The sequence below is a fragment of the Kogia breviceps genome, chromosome X (genome assembly GCF_026419965.1).
Source record: "Kogia breviceps isolate mKogBre1 chromosome X, mKogBre1 haplotype 1, whole genome shotgun sequence".
In the NCBI taxonomy this organism is placed as follows: domain Eukaryota; kingdom Metazoa; phylum Chordata; class Mammalia; order Artiodactyla; family Physeteridae; genus Kogia; species Kogia breviceps.
Genome location: NC_081330.1, coordinates 59,735,555 through 59,759,977, shown reverse-complemented (window position 1 = coordinate 59,759,977; position 24,423 = coordinate 59,735,555). Strand labels below are relative to the sequence as shown.

General features: G+C 39.3%; 1 protein-coding gene across 6 annotated transcripts in view; it reads left to right on the top strand.

The window, feature by feature from the left end:
* APOOL (apolipoprotein O like) overlaps positions 1-24,423 on the top strand; it is a 178,889-nt gene that overhangs the window by 54,814 nt on the left and 99,652 nt on the right. For all 6 annotated transcript variants that reach the window (XM_067023128.1, XM_067023124.1, XM_059051267.2 and 3 more), the window contains 2 exons: positions 20,296-20,415; positions 23,311-23,365. In XM_067023128.1, coding sequence (XP_066879229.1) covers positions 20,296-20,415; positions 23,311-23,365 — 175 coding nt within the window. The remainder of the gene's footprint in view (positions 1-20,295; positions 20,416-23,310; positions 23,366-24,423) is intronic.

The following is a 24,423-nucleotide window of genomic DNA, read 5'->3' as shown; positions in this document are numbered from 1 at the left end:
GCACCTGGACATGCTGTGGGAGCTATGGAGGCAGCTCAGACTCTGGCCTGGCCCAATCCCCACATGTACGTGCCCACAAAGCCCACAGCTGCTAAAGCCAGACCTGTCCCAGCTACAGGAGCACTTATTGTCCTTTTGGATGTTTCGCAGGCACTGAATTTAGGAAGCCGTCAGTGGAGGTGTAACTCCGTGGTTCACACAGCATGAGGAGAGATTTCAGCTCTTCTTCCTTAGTCCCACGATCCCTTGGGCTCAGCTATGGTTTCAGCCGCACTTCTGCATGTGTTCCTCCCACTGTAGTCTGCTCCAGAGGTTGCTAGAGTACACGAGCCAATCAGGCAGGAAGGAGCCAAGGCAGCAATTGGGGCGAGCAGGCCACCCTGGTGGCAGAGTGCTGGCATAGCAATTGGAACACGCAAGCCCATCAGGCAGTGACTGAGGCGAGCAGGTTGCCCAGGCAGGGAGGTTGGGGGGCAGGGGAGACGATTGCAGGGGCACATGTGCCGGCTCCAGCGGGAGCCCTCCCAAGTGCTCATGGAGGCATGGGCTGGCACTTGAGGAGAAAGGCTACAATGGGGGCCCCACCCACTGTGCATCACTCAACACAGGCACATTGATGTGGTGGTCCTGGCTTCTTCCATGAGCATTCCTGATTGCAGAGCTCCTCATTCCTGTCCCCTCAGGCTGTCTCCTCACAGCTAGCGGCAGCCCCTTCCCCTGGTCTGCTCTCCAAATTCCATGTTCCAGCACGCAGCCCCTGTGTGCACCAGCAGACATCTGTCTCAGGCTGGGGTGTTGCAGTGCTCTGGCACAGACCGTCTGTGTAGGTCTCACTGTCTTGCCTGCCACCAAACAGTTGCTGGGCTCCCCTACAAGCTCCCGAAGCTCCCCTTCTGTCCCAGCTGATCTCCTCACTTGTGAGAGGGCTTCCACAGACACGAGAACCTCTCCTCATCTTCAGCTCCCCGCCAGGGGTGCAGGTCACAACCTGCTTCCTCTCCTCTTCCTTTTCCTTTCTTCTTTCTTTCGTCCTACCTGGTGTGGGATCTTTCTTCTTCTTTTATGTGTCCAAGGTCCTCTGCTAGTGTTCAGCAGGTGCTCTGTGAGAATTCTTCCATTTGTAGATGTATTCTTGATGTGTTTGTGGGTAGAGATGAACTTCACATCCTCCTACTCTTCTGCCATCTTGGAAAGCCCAGTACTGATAATTTTAGAAAAACATCATCACTACGAAAAGAACGCCCCTCCAAGAGAAAAAAGAATGAAAGAAAGAAAGCCTATACCCATTATCATCACTTCAATTTCAGTCTCTCCTAAGCCCCTGATAACCACCAATCTGCTTTCTTTTTCTGTGGATATGCCTATACTAGACATTGCATATAAATAGAATCATATAATATGTGGCCTTTTGTGACTGACTTCTTTCAATTACCAAAATGTTGTCAAGTTTCATCCATGTCATAGAATGTATTTATATGTCATTTCCTTTTTTTAACATCTTTATTGGAGAATAATTGCTTTACAATGGTGTGTTAGTTTCTGCTTTATAACAAAGTGAATCAGTTATACATATACATATGTTCCCATATCTCTTCCCTCTTGTGTCCTCTTTTATTACTGAATAATAGTTCATTCTGTAAATACAGCAGGTGTTTATCCATGTATCAATTGATGGACATTAGGGTCATTTCCACTTTGGGGCTATTATGGCTGATACTTCTATAAACTTTGTTGTGTAAGTTTTGTGTCAACATGCGTTTTCATTTCTCTTGGGTATAGACCTAGGAGTGGAACTTCTGGTCCATATGGCAACTGTATCTTTAACTTTTGAGGAACTGCCAGGCTGTCTTTCAAGGCGACTACACCATTTACAGTCTCACCAGCAGTGTATGAAGGTTCCAGTTTCTCCACATCTTTACCAACCCTTGTTATTGTCTCTCTTTTTTGATTATAGCAATCCTAGTGGGTGTGAAATGATACTTCATTGGAGTTTTGATTTGCATTTCCCCAATAAGTAATGATATCAAGCATTTTTTCATGTGCTTACTGGTAATTTGTACATCTTTGGAGAAACGTCTATTCAAATTCTTTGTCATTTTTAAAATTGGGTAATTAGTCTTTTTATTGTTGAATTGCACGTGTTCTTTATATATGCCAGATACAAGTTCTTTATGAGATACATGATTTGTAAGTATTGTCCATAGGTTGTCCTTTTGCTATATTGATGGTAGCACAAGTTTTTAATTTTGATGAAGTCCAATTTATTTTTATTTTTTTGCTTTTGTTGCTAGTGCTTCTGAAGTTGTATATAAGAAATCATTGCTTAACCCAAAGTTATGAAGATTTACCTTTATGTTTGCTTCTAAGAGTTGTATAATTTTAGCTCTTATATTTAGTTCTGAGATCCATTTGAGTTAACATTTTGTATGTGGCATGAGGTAGGGGTCTGACTTCTTTCTTTTGTATGTGAATATCCAGTTGGCCATGTACTGTTTGTTGAAAATACTATTTTTTCTCCTTTAAATTTTCTTTGTTACCTTGTTGAAAATCAGTTGACCATAAATTCATGGGTTCATTTCTAGACTCAAAATTTATTCCATTTATCTATATATCTATCCTTATAACAATACCATACTATTATTTTGTAACAAGTTTTGAAATTTAGGAGTATATGTCCTCCAATTTTGTTCTTCTTTTTCAAGATTGTTTTGGCTATTCTGTTTCCCTTTTACATCTGTATGAATTTTAGCATCAAATTTTTGTTTTATGGAGAAAAAAAGGGAAGCAGGATTTTCATAGTACTTCCTTCAAATCCGTGGATCAATTTTGGAAATATTGCCATTCTAATAATATTTAGCCTTCTAATCCAAGAACATCGGATATCTGTGATGTCTTTCCATTTATTTACATCTTCTCTCTTTCTTTCAACATTTTTGTAGTTTTCATTTTCAGTGTACAAGTCTTACACTTCTTTGTTGAATTTATTCCTAAGTATTTTATTTTTGATGCTATTTTAGATGGAATTGCTTTCTGAATTTCATTTTCAGATCATTTATTGCTAGTGTATAAAAATACAATTGATTTTTGTATATTGATCTTTTACCCTGCAACCTTACAGAAATTGTTTATTTGTTTTGGTAGGGGTTACAGGGGTTCCTTAGGATTTTCTATATACAAGATCATGCCATCTGTGAATAGAGATAGATTTATTTATTCTTTTCCAATTTAGTGTCTTCTATTTTTTTTCTTTTCTGAATGCATTGACTAGAACCTCCAGTAAAATGTTGAATAGAAGTGGTGAGAGTGGCATTTTGTATGTTTCTGATGTAAAGGAGAAAACATTCATTCTGTTACTAGTAAGTATGACTTAGCTGAGGGAGTTTTGTGTTAAGAGAACATATTCTGTATATTAGTCCTTTGAAATTTCCTAAGACTCAGTTCCTGAAATGGTCCAGGGTGCAGTCAGTTTTTTATACATTTCCATTTGTGCTTGAAAATATTATGTATTTTGCAGTTGTTCAATGCACTGTGCTATATATGTCCGTGAGATGAAGCTTGTTGACTATATTTTTCTGTACCAGGAGTCAATAGAGTTTTTCCTTTAAAAGCCCTATAGTAAATATTTTAAACATATGCAACTCTGTCACATCGTCTCAACTGCTGTTGTAGCACAAAAGTAGCCGTAGAGGGAGAGGCAAGAAGATGGCGGAAGACTAAGATGTGGAGATCACCTTCCTCTTCACAGATACATCAGAAATACATCTACATGTGGAACTTCTCCTATAGAACACCCACCGAACGCTGGCAGAAGACCTCAGACCTCCCAAAAGGCAAGAAACTCCCCATGTACCTGGGTAGGGCAAAAGAAAAAGGAATAAACAGAGACAAAGAATAGGGACGGGACCTACACCAGTGGGAGGGAGCCATGAAGGAGGAAAGATTCCCACACACTAGAAGCCCCTTCGCGGGCGGAGACTGCAGGTGGCGGAGGCGGAAGCTCCGGAGCCACGGAGGAGAGTGCAGCCACAGGGGTGCAGAGGGCAAAGTGGAGAGATTCCTGCATTGAGGATCAGTGCCGACCAGCACTAACCAGCCCGAGATGCTTGTCTGCTCACCCGCCGGGGCTGGCTGGGGCCGAGAGCTGCGGCTCAGGCTTCAGTCGGATCCCAGGGAAAGGTCTGGAGTTCGCAGAGTGAAAACAGCCTGAAGGGGTTAGTGCACCATAGCTAGCTGGGAGGGAGTCCGGTTGAAGTCTGGAGCTGCCGAAGAGGCAAGAGACATTTTCTTCCCTCTTTGCTTCCTGGTGCGAGAGGAGAGGGGTTTATGCGCGCCGCTTAAAGGAGCTCCAGAAACGAGCGCGGAGCTGCCGAAGACACAGGAAACTTTTACTTGCCTCTTTGCTTCCCGGGGCACAAGAAGAGGGGATTAAGGGCACCTCGTAAAGGAGCTCCAGAAACGGGTGTGAGCCGCGGCTGTCGGCACGGACAGTAGAGATGGGTGTGGGACGCTAGGGTTTCTGCTGCTGCCACCAAGAGGCCTGTGTGCGAGCACAGGTCACTCTCCACACCTCCTCTTTCGGGAGCCCATGCAGCCTGCCACTGCCAGGCTCCCGGGATCCAGGGACAGCTTCCCCGGGAGAATGCGTGGTACGCCTCGGGCTGGTGCAGCATCACGCCGGCCTCTGCCGCTACGGGCTCACCCCACATTTGTGCCCCTCCCTCCCCCCGGCCTGTGCCAGAGCCCCCAAATCAGCGGCTCCTTTAACCCTGTCCTGTCTGAGTGAAGGGCAGACGCCCTTGGAGGACCTACATGCAGAGGCGGGGCCAAGTCCAAAGCTAAACCCCAGGAGCTGTGTGAACAAAGAGGAGAGGGGGAGGTCTCTCTGAACAGCCTCAGAAGCAGCGGATTAAAGCTCCACTATCAACTTGAAGTGCCTTGCATCTGTGGAAAACCTGAATAGACAGTGAAATATCCCAAGTTGAGGAGGTGGACTTTGGAAGGAAGTTATACTATTACTTTCCCCTTTTTTCTTTTTGTGAGTGTGTGCTGCTGTGTGAGATTTTGTCTGTATAGCTTTGCTTGCACCATTTGTCCTAGGGTTAGAACGACCCATTTTTTTTAATAAAAATTTTTCTTCTTAATAATTATTTTTTAGTTTAATAACTATATTTTATCCTACTTTATTGTGTCTTCTCCATTCCTTCCTTTCTTCCCTCCTTCCTTTCTTCCTCCCTTCCGTCCTCCCTTTCTTCCTCCCTTCCTTCCTTCCTTCCTTCCTCCCTTTCTTCCTCTCCTCCTTCCTTCCTTTCTTGCTTTCTTCCTTCCTTCCTTTCTTCCTTCCTCCCTTCCTTTCTTCCTTTCTTCCCTCCCTTGCAGCCTCCTTCCTTCCTTGCTTCCTTCCTTCCTTCCTTTCTATTTTTTCCCTTTTATTTTGAACAGAGTGGATTAAAGGCTATTGGCGCTCCAGCCAGGCATCAGGGCTGTGTCTCTGAGGTGGGAGAACCAACCTCAAGACACTAGTCAACAAGAGACCTCCCAGCTCCACGCAATATCAAACGGTGAAAATCTCCCAGAGATCTCCATCTCAACAGCAAGTCCCAACTTCACTCATGGACCAGCAACGAACAGTGCTGGACACCCTATCCCCAACAAAGATCAAGACAGGTCTACAGCCCCATCCATTAGCAGAGAGGCTGCCTAAAATCATAATAAGGCTACCAACATCCCCATACACGTCACCAGACGTGGAGCTGCCCACCAGAAAGACAAGATCCAGCCTCATCCACCAGAACATAGGCACTAGTCTCCCCAACCAGGAAACCTACTCAAACCACTGAACCAACCTTAGCCACTGAGGACAGCCACCAAAAACAATCAGAACTACGAACCTGCAGCCTGCAAAAAGGAGACCCCAAACACAGTAAGATAAGCAAAATGAGAAGACACAAAAACACACAGCAGATGAAGGAGCAAGATAAAAACACACCAGGCCTAACAAATGAAGAGGAAATAGGCAGTCTACCTGAAAAAGAATTCAGAATGATGATAGTAAGATGATTCAAAACCTTGGAAATACAATAGACAAATTGCAAGAAACAGTTAACAAGGACCTAGAAGAAATAAAGAGGAAGCAAGCAACGATGAGGAACACAATAAATGAAATGAAAAATACTCTAGATGGGATCAATAGCAGAATAACTGAGGCAGAAGCACGGATAAGTGACCGGGAAGATAAAATAGTGGAAATAACTACTGCAGAGCAGAAGAAAGAAAAAAGAATGAAACGAACTGAGGATAGTCTCAGAGACCTCTGGGACAACATTAAACACACCAATGTTCGAATTATAGGGGTCCCAGAAGAAGAGGAGAAAAACAAAGGGACTGAGAAAATATTTGAAGAGATTATAGTTGAAAACTTTCCTAATGTAGGAAAGGAAATAGTCAATCAAGTCCAGGAAGCACAGAGAGTCCCATACAGGATAAACCAATGATAGACACGCCAAGATACATAATAATCAAACTGTCAAAAATTAAATACAAAGAAAACCTATTAAAAGCAGCAAGGGAAAAACAACAAATAACACACAAGGGAATCCCCATAAGGTTGACATCTGATCTTTCAGCAGAAACCCTACAAGCCCGAAGGGAGTGGCAGGATATATTTAAAGTGATGAAGGAAAAGAACCTACAACCAAGATTACTCTACCCAGCAAGGATTTCATTCAGATTTGATGGAGAAATTAAAACCTTTACAGACAAGCAAAAGCTGAGAGAGTTCAGCACCACCAAACCAGCTTTACAACAAATGCTAAAGAAACTTCTCTAAGCATGAAACACAAGAGAAGGAAAAGACCTACAAGAACAACCCGAAACAACCAAGTAAATGGTAATAGGAACATACATATTGATAATTACCTTAAATGTAAATGGATTAAATGCTCCCACCAAAAGACACAGAGTGGCTGAATGGATACAAAAACAAGACCCATATATATGCTGTATACAAGAGACCCACTTCAGACCTAGGGACACATACAGAATGAAAGTGAGGGTATGGAAAAAGATAGTCCATGCAAGTGGAAATCAGAAGAAAGCTGGAGTAGCAATTCTCATATAAGACAAAACAGACTTTAAAATAAAAACTATTACAAGAAACAAAGAAGGACACTACATAATGATCAAAGGATCGATCCATGAAGAAGATATAACAATTGTAAATATTTATTCACCCAACATAGGAGCACCTCAATACATAAAGGAAATGCTAACAGCCATAAAAGAGGAAATTGACAGTAACACAATCATAGCAGGGAACTTTAACACCTCACTTTCACCAATGGACAGATCATCCAAAATGAAAATAAATAAGGAAACACAAGCTTTAAATGATACATTAGAGAGACGGCTTAAAGATGGCGGAAGAGTAAGACGTGGAGATCTCCTTCCTCCTCACAGAGACATCAGAAATACATCTGCACGTGGAACTTCTCCTATAGAACACCCACCGAACACTGGCAGAAGACCTCACACCTTCCAAAAGGCAAGAAACTCCCCACATACCTGGGTAGGGCAAAAGAAAAAAGAATAAACAGAGACAAAGAATAGGGACGGGACCTGAACCAGTGGGAGGGAGCCATGAAGGAGGAAGGACTCCGACACACTAGAAGCCCCTTCGCGGGCGGAGACTGCAGGTGGCAGAGGGGGAAGCTCTGGAGCCGCAGAGGACAGCTCAGCCACAGGGTGCGGAGGGCAAAGCGGAGAGATTCCAGCAGAGGATCGGTGCCGACCAGCACTCATCAGCCTGAGAGGCTTGTCTGCTCCCCCGCCGGGCGGGAGCCGGGACCTGAGGCTTGGGCTTCAGGCGGATCCCAGGGAAAGGTCTGGAGTTGGCAGAGTGAAAACAGCCTGAAGGTGTAGTGTGCCACGGCTGGCCGGGAGGGAGTCCGGTTGAAGTCTGGAGCTGCCAAAGAGGCAAGAGACCTTTCTTCCCTCTTTGCTTCCTGGGCGCGAGGAGAGAGGATTAAGTGTGCCGCTTAAAGTAGCCCCAGAAATGGGCGCAGAGCAGCCAAAGAGACAAGAGACTTATTCTTGCCTCTTTGCTTCCTAGGGCGCAAGGAGAGGCAATTAAGAGCACCGTGTAAAGGAGCGCCAGAAACGGGCGCGAGCCGCGGCTGTCGGCACGGACAGTAGAGACGGGTTTGGGACGCTAAGGTTGCTGCTGCTGCCACCAAGAGGCCTGTGTGTGAGCACAGGTCACTCTCCACACCGGCCCTCCCGGAATCCCGTGCAGCCCGCCACTGCCGGGGTCCCAGGATTCAGGGATAGCTTTCCCAGGAGAACGCGCGGTGCGCCTTGGGCCTGTGCAGCGTCACGTTGGCCTCTGCCGCAGTGGACTCGCCCCGCACCCGTGCCACTCCCCCCCCCAGCCTGAGTGAGCCGGAGCCCCTGAATCAACTACTCCTTTAACCCCGTCCTGTCTGAGCGAAGGGCAGACGCCCTCGGACGACCTACATGCAGAGGCGTGGCCAAGTCCAAAGCTGAACCCCAGGAGCTGTGCGAACACAGAGGAGAGGGGGAGGTCTCTCCCAGCAGCCTGAGAAGCGGCGGATTAAAGCTTCACAATCAACTTGAAGTGCCCTGCATCTGTGGAAAACCTGAATAGACAACAAATCATCCCAAGTTGAGGAGGTGGACTTTGGGAGCAAGATATACTATTATTTTTCCCTTTTTTTCTCTTTGTGAGCGTGTATGTGTGTGCTGCTGTTTGAGATTTTGTCTGTATAGCTTTGCTTTCACCATTTGTCCTAGGGTTAGACTGACCCGTTTTTCTGGGTTTTCTTAATAGAAATTTTTCTTAATAATTATTTTTTATTTTAATAATAATACTTTATCCTACTTTATTTTGTCTTCTCCCCTTCTTTCTTCCTTGCTTCCTTCCTTTCTTCCCTCCTTTCCTCCTTTCTTCCTTCCTCCCTTCTTTCCTCCCTTCCTTCCTCCCTTTCTTCCTCTCCACCTTCCTTCCTTCCTTTCTTGCTTCCTTCCTTCATTTCTTCCTTCCTTTCTTACTTCCTTCCCTCCCTTCCTCCCTCCTTCCTTCCTTCCTTTTCTTTCCTTACTATTTTTTCTCCCTTTTATTTTGAGCCGTGTGGATTAAAGGCTCTTGGCGTCCCAGCCAGGCACCAGGGCTGTGTCTCTGAGGTGGGAGAACCAACCTCAAGACACTAGTCAACAAGAGACCTCCCAGCTCCACGCAATATCAAAACGGTGAAAATCTCCCAGAGATCTCCATCTCAACAGCAAGACCCAGCTTCACTCAAGGACCAGCAACAAACAGTGCTGGACACCCTATCCCCAACAAAGAGCAAGACAGGTCTACAGCCCCATCCATTAGCAGAGAGGCTGCCTAAAATCATAATAAGGCTACCAACATCCCCATACACGTCACCAGACGTGGAGCTGCCCACCAGAAAGACAAGATCCAGCCTCATCCACCAGAACAGAGGCACTAGTCCCCCCAACCAGGAAACCTACTCAACCCACTGAACCAACCTTAGCCACTGGGGACAGCCACCAAAAACAACGGGAACTATGAACCTGCAGCCTGCAAGAAGAGAACCCAAACACAGTAAGATAAGTGAAATGAGAAGACAAAAATACACAGCAGATGAAGGAGCAAGATAAAAACACACCAGACCTAACAAATGAAGAGGAAATAGGCAGTCTACCTGAAAAATAATTCAGAATAATGATAGTAAAGATGATTCAAAATCTTGTAAATACAATAGACAAATTGCAAGAAACAGTTAACAAGGACCTAGAAGAAATAAAGAGGAAGCAAGCAACAATGAGGAACACAATAAATGAAATAAAAAATACTCTAGATGGGATCAATAGCAGAATAACTGAGGCAGAAGCACGGATAAGTGACCGGGAAGATAAAATAGTGGAAATAACTACTGCAGAGCAGAAGAAAGAAAAAAGAATGAAATCAACTGAGGACAGTCTGAGAGACCTCTGGGACAACATTAAATGCACCAACATTCGAATTATAGGGGTCCCAGAAGAAGAGGAGAAAAACAAAGGGACTGAGAAAATATTTGAAGAGATTATAGTTGAAAACTTTCCTAATGTAGGAAAGGAAATAGTCAATCAAGTCCAGAAAGCACAGAGAGTCCCATACAGGATAAACCCAAGGATAGACACGCTAAGACACATATTAATCAAACTGTCAAAAATTAAATACAAAGAAAACCTATTAAAAGCAGCAAGGGAAAAACAACAAATAACACACAAGGGAATCCCCATATGGTTAACATCTGATCTTTCAGCAGAAATTCTACAAGCCCGAAGGGAGTGGCAGGACATATTTAAAGTGATGAAGGAAAAAAACCTACAACCAAGATTACTCTACCCAGCAAGGATCTCATTCAGATTTGATGGAGAAATTAAAACCTTTACAGACAAGCAAAAGCTGAGAGAGTTCAGCACCACCAAACCAGCTTTACAACAAATGCTAAAGGAACTTCTCTAGGCATGAAACACAAGAGAAGGAAAAGACCTACAAGAACAACCTGAAACAACTAAGTAAATGGTAAGAGGAACATCCATATCGATAATTACCTTAAATGTAAATGGATTAAATGCTCCCACCAAAAGACACAGACTGGCTGAATGGATACAAAAACAAGACCCATATATATGCTGTATACAAGAGACCCACTTCAAACCTAGGGACACATACTGACTGAAAGTAAGGGGATGGAAAAAGATATTCCATGCAAATGGAAATCAGAAGAAAGCTGGAGTAGCAATTCTCATATCAGACAAAATAGACTTTAAAATAAAAACTATTACAAGAGACAAAGAAGGACACTACATAATGATCAAGGGATCGATCCATGAAGAAGATATAACAATTGTAAATATTTATGCACCCAACACAGGAGCACCTCAATACATAAGGCAAATACAGCCTTAAAAAGGGAAATCAACAGTAACACAATTATAGTAGGGGACTTTAACACCCCACTTTCACCAATGGACAGCTCATCCAAAATGAAAATAAATAAGGAAACACAAGCTTTTAATGACACAAGATGGACTTAATTGATATTTATAGGACATTCCATCCAAAAACAACAGAATACACATTTTTCTCAAGTGCCCATGGAACATTCTCCAGGATAGATCATATCTTGGGTCACAAATGTAGCCTTGGCAAATTTAAGAAAATTGAAATCGTATTAAGTATCTTACCCGACCACAATGGTATGAGACTAGATATCAATTACAGGAAAAGACCTGTAAAAAATACAAACACATGGAGTCTAAACAATACACTACTTAATAATGAAGTGATCACTGAAGAGATCAAAGAGGAAATCAAAAAATACTTAGAAACAAATGACAATGGAGACACGACGACCCAAAACCTATGGGATACAGCAAAAGCAGTTCTAAGAAGCAAGTTTATAGCAATACAATCATACCTTAAGAAACAGGAAACATCTCGAATAAACAACCAAACTTTGCACTTAAAGCAATTAGAGAAAGAACAACAAAAAAACCCCAAATTTAGCAGAAGGAAAGAAATCATAAAGATCAGATCAGAAAGAAATGAAAAAGAAATGAAGGAAACAGTAGCAAAGATCAATAAAAGTAAAAGCTGGTTCTTTGAGAAGATAAATAAAATTGATAAACCATTAGCCACACTCATCAAGAAAAAAAGGGAGAAGACTCAAATGAATAGAATTAGAAATGAAAAAGGAGATGTAACAACTGACACTGCAGAAATACAACAGATTATTAGAGATTACTACAAGCAACTGTATGCCAATAAAATGGACAATCTGGAAGAAATGGACAAATTCTTAGAAATGCACAAGCTGCCGAGACTGAACCAGGAAGAAATAGAAAATATGAACAGACCAATCACAAGCACTGAAATTGAAACTGTGATTAAAAATCTTCCAACAAACAAAAGCCCAGGACCAGATGGCTTCACAGGCGAATTCTATCAAACATTTAGAGAAGAGCTAACACCTATCCTTCTCAAACTCTTCCAGAAGATAACAGAGGGAGGAACACTCCCAAACTCATTCTATGAGGCCACCATCACCCTGATACTGAAAGCAGACAAAGATGCAACAAACAAAGAAAACTAGAGGCCAATATCACTGATGAACCTAGATGCCAAAATCCTCAACAAAATACTAGCAAACAGAATCCAACAGCACATTAAAAGGATCATACACCATGATCAAGTGGGGTTTATTCTAGGAATGCAAGGATTCTTCAATATACGGAAATCAATCAACCTGATAGACCATATCAACAAACTTGCCGGAAGCCGTCCAGCATTGCCAACTATTGCCTGAGCAAAGCTCGGCAAGAAGTTATGGCATGAGGAAGCAAAGCTCCTCTCCTGGTGGGCGGCGGAAAGCATCTCTTCTGATTCTAGGAAAATTCTTACTAAAAACTGAGCGGAAGTTTCTTGTGTTTGCAAGGCCTGTTCTTTCTGTTCTATGGTTATGACTGCTTTTCCATTTGAAATTTCTTTTAACTTGGGAAACTGATAAATTAACTCAAAAACCTATGGTATATTGGAAAGATTTATTAACTGCACAATGGAAAAGACCTGATGTTTTACTAACAAGCGGGAGAGGCTATGCTTGTATATTTCCACAGGAAGCTGACTCCTCCCTGAGGGTTCCTGATAGGCTTATCCGCCATGGCAGAAAGAATCCCCGAGTCAGACGGAGGTCCTCCAAAGATCAGAGCGATGATAAAAATACCCCCACCGACTAAATGTTTGCCACAAACATTGATCGGTCCTATGCGACAGCTTTCACTTGGATCGATCACAGAGGAAGATACTGCTGCGCCAGCTGCAGAATCTGTTGAGGAACAGCCACTTTACCTGTCTCCAAAACCGCACCGCGGACCAAGAAAGCGCCTAGCAATATTACTAGTACACATTATACTCAAGCTTGCGTGCCAGCTCCTTATGTATTATTGGTCTCTAGGAGTGCAAAAAGTTAACTATTAATCAAGTAGATGGAAAATATAAGGTTAAATGTGAGAATTGTATTTTGACTGCATATGTAAATCCCTTAATGAATATACAAACTATTATGTTGTTAAAAAGACCTCCTTATATTATGATGCCTGTACATATTAATGGATCTTGGTATGATGATTATAGTTTAGAGGTGTTACATAAGATGGAATTATTATTTAGACCCAAGAGATTTGTTGCTGCTTTGATTTTAGGAATTTCAGCGTTGATATCTATTATGGCCAGTGTAAGCTTATCAATATATGCATTAGTTAAAGAAACCCATACAGCTCATTATGTTAACACATTAACTAAGAATGTTACCTTAGCATTAGCTACGCAGGAGGCTATTGATAGAAAGTTAAAAGCAAAGGTAGACGTGTTAGAAGAAGCTATTTTACATATAGGACAAGAATTGATGACTATGAAAGTAAGGATGACTTCTCGTTGCCATGGAGGATTTAAATGGATTTGTGTTACTCCTTTGAAACATAATGAAAGCCAATATCCTTGGGACAAAATTTAAAAACATATCCAAAGTATTTGGAATTCCTCAGATTTGAGTATTGATCTTACCCAATTGCATAATCAGATACGAGATATTAGCTCTAGCCTGACAGAAGATGACCCCTCCGATACTACTAACAGTTTATTTTCCAGTTTAAGTGATTTTATTTCACATGGATCATTTATCAATCTTATGATTACATTTGGAATGACATTATTTGTACTTATTTTGCTTTGTATTTCACTTCCTCTTCTTTTCAGAATTCTCAAAAAGGCCTTAAGAAAATCTAAAGCTGAAGCCTACGCTGCAATTTTAAAAAACAAAAAAGGGGGAGATGCCGGAAGCCGTCCAGCATTGCCAACTATTGCCTGAGCAAAGCTCGGCGAGAAGTTATGGCATGAGGAAGCAAAGCTCCTCTCCTGGTGGGCGGCGGAAAGCATCTCTTCTGATTCTAGGAAAATTCTTGCTAAAAACTGAGGGGGTTTCTGGAGGGTTTAGGCCAAGAAGATGGAAGTATTACAAAGCAAATCCCCCTCGGTACGAGACCACAGCAACCCCTGTAACCACAACAGTAGCTATACCTACTGTAAATAATTTACTTTGGAAAAAAGTCCCTTGGTCAGGCAACGAGTGTTTCAATTAAGGAGTAGAAGTTTAAAGGAAGAATTAGATGAGTTATGGCCCATAGAAGGAATAAGGGATATAGAAGGGAAGCAAATAGTGGGGTATTATGTACAAGATGCCCCCAAATGGTGGATTATGTGGCATGCCCCCTCTCCGGTATATTGGAGGAAAAAGAGAGAAGCGGAAGGACTTTACTGTAAATATTTTACGAATGAATTATATGTAACTATGAAAGTTAAAATTGATTGCCTTACGTAGAAAATAGAATTGTATTTTCGCACAATGTGTTTTGAACAAGGTACTGAGAATACTGGCCAATATATGATGTTAGCTGAAGTAGAAAAGAATAATTAGCTTTCTAGACCAAAACATCCTGTTTGCGCGAAAAGATCTTAAGACGGAACAATGCTTGCTAATGTTTCTGTGTGTAGGTGTAGAAATGAGGTAATGAGTCAAAAACAGGAGTTACATAGAAAGTGCTGATGCTATTGTTTAGAAAATCCTATATAAGAAATGATATGTCAAAAATAAAGCTGTCAGAAGCTTAACAGAAGCTCCCCAGGAGAGTTGTAAATATCTTGGGAAATACCTGGCTATGGTGACGAGGAAGTTTTGTGCAACAGTGGGTATATTCAATAAGTTTACGGTACAATGTCCGCCCCCATGGCCTCCTAGAAGTATAAATAATGATGTACATTGTTTTGATTATAATGATAGGGTGAGAAAATCTGTGGATGAAATGTATTATTGTTTTTAACATGTTTAAGTTTATGGCTTGATATTATTGTTTTTAACATGTTTAAGTTTATGGCTTGATTGAGCAGAATGTGCAGGTACAAAAACACCTTAATCCTCTGAGAAAAATGAGGAAACCGCAGACAGAGTTCCTGACCTAGATGTGAATGTACACAAGAGACGAAAGAGACTGGAGGCAACAAGAAAATTACTTAACTTGTTTAACCTGCTGATGTAAACTACTTTTGTTTTTTGGTTTATGTAAGGGACCTTTTGGCATGGGAATATTGTTGTTAAGATTGAAAATGAGATTATTTTACAGTATAAATGCTTTGGAATCATGATATTAAATTTGTCAGATCCTTGCATCCTCTGAGGTGTCTTGTGATCTGTCCACGCCGACTCCGTCTCCCCTTTGGGTGAAACCTGTTCAGCTGGGGCTGGTCCTCGGCACAAACTGAAGGAGAAAAACCATATGATCATCTCAATAGATGCAGAGAAAGCTTTCGACAAAATTCAACACCCATTTATGATAAAAACCCTGCAGAAAGTAGGCATCGAGGGAACGTTCCTCAACATAATAAAGGCCATATATGACAAACCCACAGACAGTATTGTTCTCAATGGTGAAAAACTGAAACCATTTCCACTAAGATTAGGAACAAGACAAGGTTGCCCTCTCTCACCACTCTTATTCAACCTAGTTTTGGAAGTTCTAGCCACAGCAATCAGAGAAAATAAAGAAATAAAAGGAATCCAAATAGGAAAAGAAGAAGTAAAGCTGTCACTGTTTGCAGATGACATGATACTATACATAGAGAATACTAAGGATGCTACCAGAAAACTACTAGAACTAATCAATGAATTTGGTAAAGTAGCAGGATACAAAATTAATGCACAGAAATCTCTTGCATTCTTATACACTAATGATGAAAAATCCGAGAGGGAAATTAAGAAAACACTCCCCTTTACCATTGCAACAAAAAGAATAAAATATCTAGGAATAAACCTACCTAAGGAGACAAAAGACTTGTATGCAGAAAACTACAAGTCACTGATGAAAGAAATTAAAGATGATACAAATAGGTGGAGAAATATACCATGTTCTTGGATTGGAAGTATCGACATTGTGAAAATGACTATACTACCCAAAGCAATCTACAGATTCAATGCAATCCCTATGAAACTACCACTGGCATTTTTTACAGAACTAGAACAAAAAATTTCACAATTTGTTTGGAAACACAAAAGACCCCAAATAGCCAAAGCAATCTTGAGAACGAAAAATGGAGCTGGAGGAATCAGGCTCCCTGACTTCAGACTACACTACAAAGCTACAGTAATCAAGACAGTATGGTACTGGCACAAAAGCAGAAATAGAGATCAATGGAACAGGATAGAAAGCCCAGAGATAAACCCACACGTATATGGTCACCTTGTCTTTCATAAAGCAGGGTAGGATATACAGTGGAGAAAAGACAGCCTTTTCAATAAGTGGTGCTGGGAAAACTGGACAGCTACATGTAAAAATATGAAATTAGAACACTCCCTAACACCACACACAAAAATAAACTCAAAATGTGTTAAAGACCTAAATGTAAGGCCAGACACTATCAATCTCTTAGAGGAAAACATAGGCAGAACACTCTATGATATAAATCACAGCAAGAACCTTTTTGACCCATCTCCTAGAGAAATGGAAATAAATACAAAAATAAGCAAATGGGACCTAATGAAACTGAAAAGCTTTTGCACAGTAAAGGATACCATAAACAAGACCAAAAGACAACCCTCTAAATGGGAGAAAATATTTGCAAATGAAGCAACTGACAAAGGATTAATCTCCAAAATTTATAAGCAACTCATGCAGCTCAATAACAAAAAAACAAACAACCCAATCCAAAAATGGGCAGAAGAACTGAATAGACATTTCTCCAGAGAAGATACACAAATTGCCAACAAACATGAAAGAATGCTCAACATCATTAATCATGAGAGAAATGCAAATCAAAACTACAATGAGATATCATCTCACACTGGTCATATTGGCCATCATCAAAAACTCTAGAAACCATAAATGCTGGAGAGGGTGTGTAGAAAAGGGAACACTCTTGCACTGCTGGTGGGAATGTAAATTGATACAGCCTCTATGTAGAACAGTATGGAGGTTCCCTGTAAAACTACAAATAGAACTACCATACGACCCTGCAATCCCACTACTGGGCATATACTCTGAGAAAACCACATTCCAAAAAAAGTCATGTACCAAAATGTTCATTGCAGCTGTGTTTACATTATCTAGGACACGGAAGCAACTTAAGTGTCCATCAACAGATGAGTGGATAAAGAAGATATGGCACATATATGCAATGGAATATTACTCAGCCATATAAAGAAATGAAACTGAGTTATTTGTGATGAAGTGGATAGACCTGGAGTCTGTCATACAGAGTGAAGTACGTCAGAAGGATAAAAACAAATACCATATGCTAACATATTTATTTATGGAATCTAAGAAAAAAAAAATGTCATGAAGAGATTACTGATAGGCCGGAATAAAACTCAGATCTACTAGAGCATGGACTTGAGGTTATGGGGAGGGGGAAGTGTAAGATGTGGCGAAGTGAGAGAGTGGCAGGGATATATATACACTACCAAATGTAAATTAGATAGCTAGTGGGAAGCTGCCGCATAGCACAGGGAGTTCACCTCTGTGCTTTGTGACCACCTAGAGGGCTGGGATATGGAGGGTGGGAGGGAGGGTGACACAAGAGGGAAGAGCTATTGGAACATATGTATATGTATAACTGATTCATTTTGTTGTAAGTGAGAAACTAACACACTTGTAAAACATTTATACTCCAATAAAGATGTTTAAATAAATAAAATAAATAAAATAAAATTCAGAACACTTTAAAGAAAAAGTCAAAAGTAGCCATAGACAATACGTTAATGAATGAGTATAGCTGGTGACCCAATAAAACTTGATTTACATAAACTGGTGACTAGTCCATGGGCTATAGTTTGCCCACTTCTGCTCATTACTATTAGTTTTTATTTTTAATCTGCTTTTTGATCAGCCATCATGGAGAATAAGTTAAACTTCCTCTATGATGGTGAATTTGTCTATTTCCCCTTGTTTCATGTATTTTGAGAATATATTAATAGATGCATACAAGTTTAAGAATGTACTCTCTCATTATTTAAACTTTTTGTCTTAATATAGGCACTTGATCTCTAGTAATGATTTTTGTCTCAAAGTCTGTTTTGTCTAATATTAATAAAGCTTATTAGTAGTTTTCTTTGGTTGGCTATTTGCCCAATATGTATTTTTTATTCATTTTTTCTCCTAACCTTTCTAAATAGTTGTTTTAACAATGTCTCATAAACAAAATGTTGGCTGTAGTTTGTAAATGCAATCTCGTCATCTTTGGCTTTCAACTAGATCATTTAAACCATTTGCATCTATTATAATTTTTAATATCTTTGGAATCATTTCTACCAAGTTTTTGTTTTTCTTACCTCTTCTGTTCTTTTATTTCCTTTCTTTGCTTTATTTTTTCTTTTTTTTTTTTCTATAACAGAGTTTGTTAATTCTGCCTTGTTTTTTTTTTCTTTTATTGGTCACCCTAGAAATTTTAACCTGCATTCATTTCAAGTCTCATCAGTATATTTACCCTCTGTCCAAACCTTATTAAGAACCAAGAACATTTTAATTTCTGACATCCCTTCCTAGCTTATACTATATTGATACTCAGGGATGTAGTTCTATTTTTAAATACATGCATAAAAATTATTATTTTATATATTCATTGTTTTAGTTTTACCCACATATTTACCACTTTCTTTGCTAAATCATTCCTTCTTCCATCACAGACCTTCTCAATGGGAATATTTTTCTTCTGCCTTAAGTACATGTTTTAAAATTTCCCACTGAGGGTCATTTGGTTACACACTGTCTTGGGTTTTGTCTGTCTGTGTCCTTACTTCTCCCCTCATTTTTGGAAAAAAGATTCTATTGAGTATATAATTCTCAGTTGAGTTACTTTTTTTAGCGCATTGAAGATATTATATTGTGCCTTCCGGTGTTTTTGAGAAGTCAAAGTTTATCTAATTTTTATTCCTTTGAAGGTAATCTGTCTTTTCTCTCTGGCCTTTTTTTAATATCCCCTCTTTGTCCTTGGTGTTACAGAGTTTTACTATGACTTGTCTAATTGTGGATTACTTTTTATTTATCCTGTTTGGGATATGTTAGATTTCTGAACCTGTCAAGTGTTCATAATTTCTGGAAAAATCTTGACTATTCTCTTCAAATATTACTTCTGCCCCATATTTCTCCTTTCCTCTGAAACTCTGATTAGACATATATTAATATTTCTCACTATCATATGTGTCTCTTTCATATTTTTTTTCATTTCTTTGCATAAAAATTTCTTTAGGTCTACTAATTCACAAAATCTCTCAGCAACTGTAAACTGTATCCAATCTATCAAAACTTATCAATTGAGTTCCTTATTTGTTTTAATTTCCAGTTCTAGAAGTTTTCTTTCTCTTTATTTTCATTAGCTTTGGCAATTCTTGTAGTCTCTTGCTCTTAACTCAAATTTCCCCTTTTATTTCTCTAAAAATAAAAATATATGTATTTGATACCATATGTTCTGGTATATACATTTTTTGTGGCTCTGATTCTGCTCTTTGTTGTTTCTGCTAGCTCTTGTCCACATGCTTCCTTGTGTTTTCTGATTTTGCTTCTTTGTGTTTTTTAATTTTTTGAAATTGTGGTCTCATATTTCTTGGGCCTTTATCTGTTGTAAATCTTTGAAGTCTGGGTAGCTTCCTCCAGAGAGGAGCTGTTCATTTGCTTCTGCCAAGCATCCGTGGGGGATACCAGTCTGGGAGCACCTTAAATGTATACTTAATTTGAGATTTCTTAGATTATCAAGATAGTTTTATGCTGCACATTATGAGTTCTCACTTGTGATTGCCAATTCTTAGGAAATATTTCTTTCCTCTCTACTCACTGCCCAATCTTTGAGACAATCAGTTTTCCTAACAGTTCCTTGGGGTGAACTGTTTATTTCTAATTCAACCTTAAATTGAGCATGCAGCACCTTGGGATGCCAATTTTATAGGCTCTCCAGTAAGATTGCCCACCTCAAGCTCATTCTGGGTTTTGTTTCCTGACCCATACTCCGTGAACCATCTGTTTTACAGCAAATGGTATCAAGGTAAAAGCTGGTTTAAAATATATTTTATCAGCATTTTTAGTTGTTTTCAGTAGGAATGTTGATGACGATTCTTATTCTGCCATACTGCTGGAAAAGGAAGTTCAGCTATCTTATATTTTTGACATGATTTTTTTTCCTTCTAGCTCCCCATATATACTGCACCACCTCTCCAGTCTAAATATGTTGATGAGCAGCCTGGTCATCTACAAATGGGCTTTGCATCCATTCGCACTACAACTGGTCATTATATTGGCTGGTGCAAGGTAAGTGAATTCTGATAGTGGTTTCATATCAGAGGGTTCTCATTTTATTACATAACAATTGTTCCAGTTATTCATTGATGTGTAACAAACTACCCCAAAACTTAGTGGTTTAAAACAGCAACTGTTCTATCTCATGATTTTGTGAGTCAGAAATTTAATCAGACTTCAGACAGCTGATTCTTCTGTTGCATGTGGGGTTGACAGAGGCCACCCAGTGGTATTCACCAGGTGAATGGGCCAATTTAGAGGGTCTAAGACAGCTTCATTCTCTTCACTGGCACCTTGTCACAGATGGCTAGAAGGCTGGACTCAGCTGGGAATGTTGACTGAAGCATCTACATCTGTCCTCAGGTAGTCAGATAACTTACATGGACAGTTCAGGGCTCCTAGAGAAGATGTTGCAGGAGGCCTTAGTCAGAATTTGCCAAGCTTCTCACCTGTCTTCAGGTGTCCAGGAAGGTTACTTCTACAGTATTCTGTTGTTAAATCAAGTCATTAAGGCCAACCCAGTTTTTATGGGAGGGGAATTAGATACCATCTCTCTATATGAGTAGCAGCAAAGAATGTGTGGCCATATTTAATCTACTCTACTACAACTGCATAGATTAAAGTAGTTCAGCAAGAATTTATGTCACGTGGCATGTACAAAATTGCTTGACCTTTTATATGAAGTTCTGAGATTACTTCGGCATTGTTACTTATTTGGCTGAGTAAAATATTCACTTGTTAGGTTTAGTTCAGAAGACCGTTTTGACTATAGTCAGCTATTGGGCAAAATAGAATTCACCTTATTTTAATACTTAGCCATCAATCAGCATTATCCAGCAGCAGAGGGGTGGAGTAAGCTAGTACAATACTGCTGTTTCATAATCATTGCATCAACATATATGTGTGCTAACATCAACATCTCCAGTGTCAGTGTCATAATGATAATGGTGGTACCATTGTTTTCATCATTCTAACCTAATAACCACACAACTTTTCCTCAAATCTAACCTATCCAATTGTGAACCCTTGTGCTTTTTTTGTTTCTAATCCATTCTTTTTAAAAAGAAAATTCTAATGGTCTTATGAAATATCAAATCTGTGAACTCTGGTCATTTCAGATATTTCAAACATCTGATGAATACATGGTATTATTTTTTTAAGATTTGTGCCTGTCAAACAATTCTAATAGACTTTTATAATTCTAATAATACACTTTTAATAGTTTGACTAGTTGTACTGCACACTATTAATAGTTTGGTCTCAGCAGGAAATAGCTTAACTAATTAGGGTCTGAGTCATGCCCCTGAGGCTGTATGCCAACAGCTGGATGATTCAGACTGAAGTCTCTTGACACCTAATTTTCCATAGTGTTCTCAAAGTTGTTTTTAGTGAGGTTAATTGTTCCTGTGAGATCTTTAAATTGCTATTGTTACTATCACCCAATTTAAGACTAAAAGGACTTTTTACTCTGTTAATATGCTGAAATGAATAGATTGAAGAAGGGTACTTTCAAATGCATTTCATCTTCAATGTAAACATTTCCTCTCTAATGTTCTCCTTAAAATATAATCTATTCTTTAAAAATTACCTCCGGCTCAAATTACATTCTGCATTAAACTTAGAATCATGTAGGGCAAATTCAATTTCTATTCCTACTCCTTAGTGTTTCAAAATTTAGGTAGCAGCGACCTCCAGTGGTAAAAGTGAATTCCTAAACACAGCTAAAGAAAATTTCCCCAAAGTTTTCTTCCTCAACAGTTACATTATTCCCAATCAACTGATCAGTAAGCTTATAACTTTGACGTGAAATTTTCTCAAGAGACAGTCCCCAAGGAGAAGTAGCTCAGTGGCGGTTAGGGTCTGTGTTGGTTTGTACAGCTGTAAACCATGATGAACAGGATGAACTTCTGCATCTGATCATCATGAAAGTATCCGTCTGAGACAAAGTTACTAATACCAAGATATATCAATAGCAATAATTTAATTCTTTCCTGTCTAATATAATCATTTCTATTGTTTTTGCTTTGAAAATCTCTTGTTTTTGTCCCATGGTTTCATAGCAGCTAGTTCACAGATGGAGACCACGTATTTAGACTGTGTTTTCTAGTTTTATCAATAGAGTACAACATGACTATGGGCAATTACTATGGGTAAATTATTCCATTCCTTCATTTTTCTTCTGATGTACTTGAGATAGTACATATCAAAAAATGTGCACAACAATATTTCTTGCACTAAAATAAATAGTTAGAAACAGGTAAAAAGAATCATTTGATTTAAAGCTTTAATCCCTTCAGTGGGCTAATACAATCTTGATTTGAAGATAATTTATGTTCCTGTTGAAAACAAGATGGACACTAGTCTGTGTAGGGTGATTTCTATTCTAAGATAAATGTCTTATTTAGATTTTTTTTCTCATTCTAATAAACACTAAGAAAAAGGGAGAAGATGAAGCACGTTTCTTTAGGCTTTTTGTTGTTTTCTCCACAAATCATTATGTTGTTGCTGCCACATCTTTATTAATCAGATGTTTCTTCTAAGCTGAAATATACCTCTCTTCATGCTTCTAAAAAATTCCATTCATTTTTCTATGCTATCATAAAATAAGATGATAAATCTTTGTACTTCTGTAATAACTTTTCTGTGAGATGCTCTGATTATTTTATTGGCATTATTTTATCCATTTATATGAGGAATATAGCAAACAAGTATTATCCATGTTAAATAGAATGAAAAGCAAGAAGTGAAGAGAAACTAAGTTCAACAAGTGTCCACATAGAGAATAAACAGGAAAACTAGATTTAGATCTTGGTGCAATTTCATATAATCTCAAAGATGTGGGCTATTTGACCTAATTATCAACATCTTCAAAAATGCAGATGTCCTTTTTTCCCCCTTTTTACTTAGGGTGTTTATGTCTTCGTGAAATATGGGATAATGGATACAGTGCAATTTGGAAAAGGTAGGTTTAGTGAACTGTCTATAATTAGAAATGTTCTATTGTCTTTTTAACTTGCAAGGTTTAAATGTGAGAAAAATAAACTTGGTATGTTATCCATTATCATGTTTTACCAACTCAGAAGATACTCTATATAGCAGTTTATGATAATAATAACAAAGCAATAGTATCATTTATTTAGCAATTATATGTTGAGGCATTATGATGAGATGTTACATAATTTATCAAATTTTATTTTGTAGCAAATTTCTGGATGTTGGTATTATAATGACTTCCATTCTACAGATGAGGAAACTGGGGTTTAGAAGGGTTAAGTAGATTACCAAGGTCACATAGCTAGTAAGTGGAAACACCTGGACTCCAACTGGCTGTTTTAGGTATGAAACTCATATTGTATACTCATACAGCATAAATTAAACATATATCTCCATTGTTATTAATTGGTTTAAATAAGTACTATTTGCTGTTAAAATACATAGTATTTTGCTATTGATTGCTAGGAAACACGATATCAATTAGTCACCCTAGAATATTTGAGCTAATGTTGGAAAACAATTGTATTTGACTCGTTAGTTTGATAATGGTGTTTGGCAGCAGGTATAACTCCCTAATATTTTTTATCCTAAGCCAGTTGTCAAAATAAATGTGTATTGGGGGACAGAAAGAACACCTAAAATTTTAAATGCCTCTGTGATGTTGATGACCTGTATGTATTATCATTATTTAATGTGTGTAGGAATTAATTCCAATTAATTCCAAATTATATTCCTCATCAACCTTGAGGAATATGATTAAATTCCATTAAATAATTAATAAATAAATAATTATGATAGAAGAGTGTGTTTTTTGGATTGCATGGAAACAGAAACCATTTAAATATATAAAAAGCCAAGAAATTTGGACCTCTGCCCCCTTTCCATCTATTTTTTTGTCTAGACTCACTTCTCATTCTGGTCATTGGTTTTAACCAAGAGCAACAGCTTCTCTGAGTTTCCTGGGGAGTAGTGGCAAGCAGAGTGATAGCTGAATGTTTCCCTAGACTGTTATTCAGTTTCCTGCTA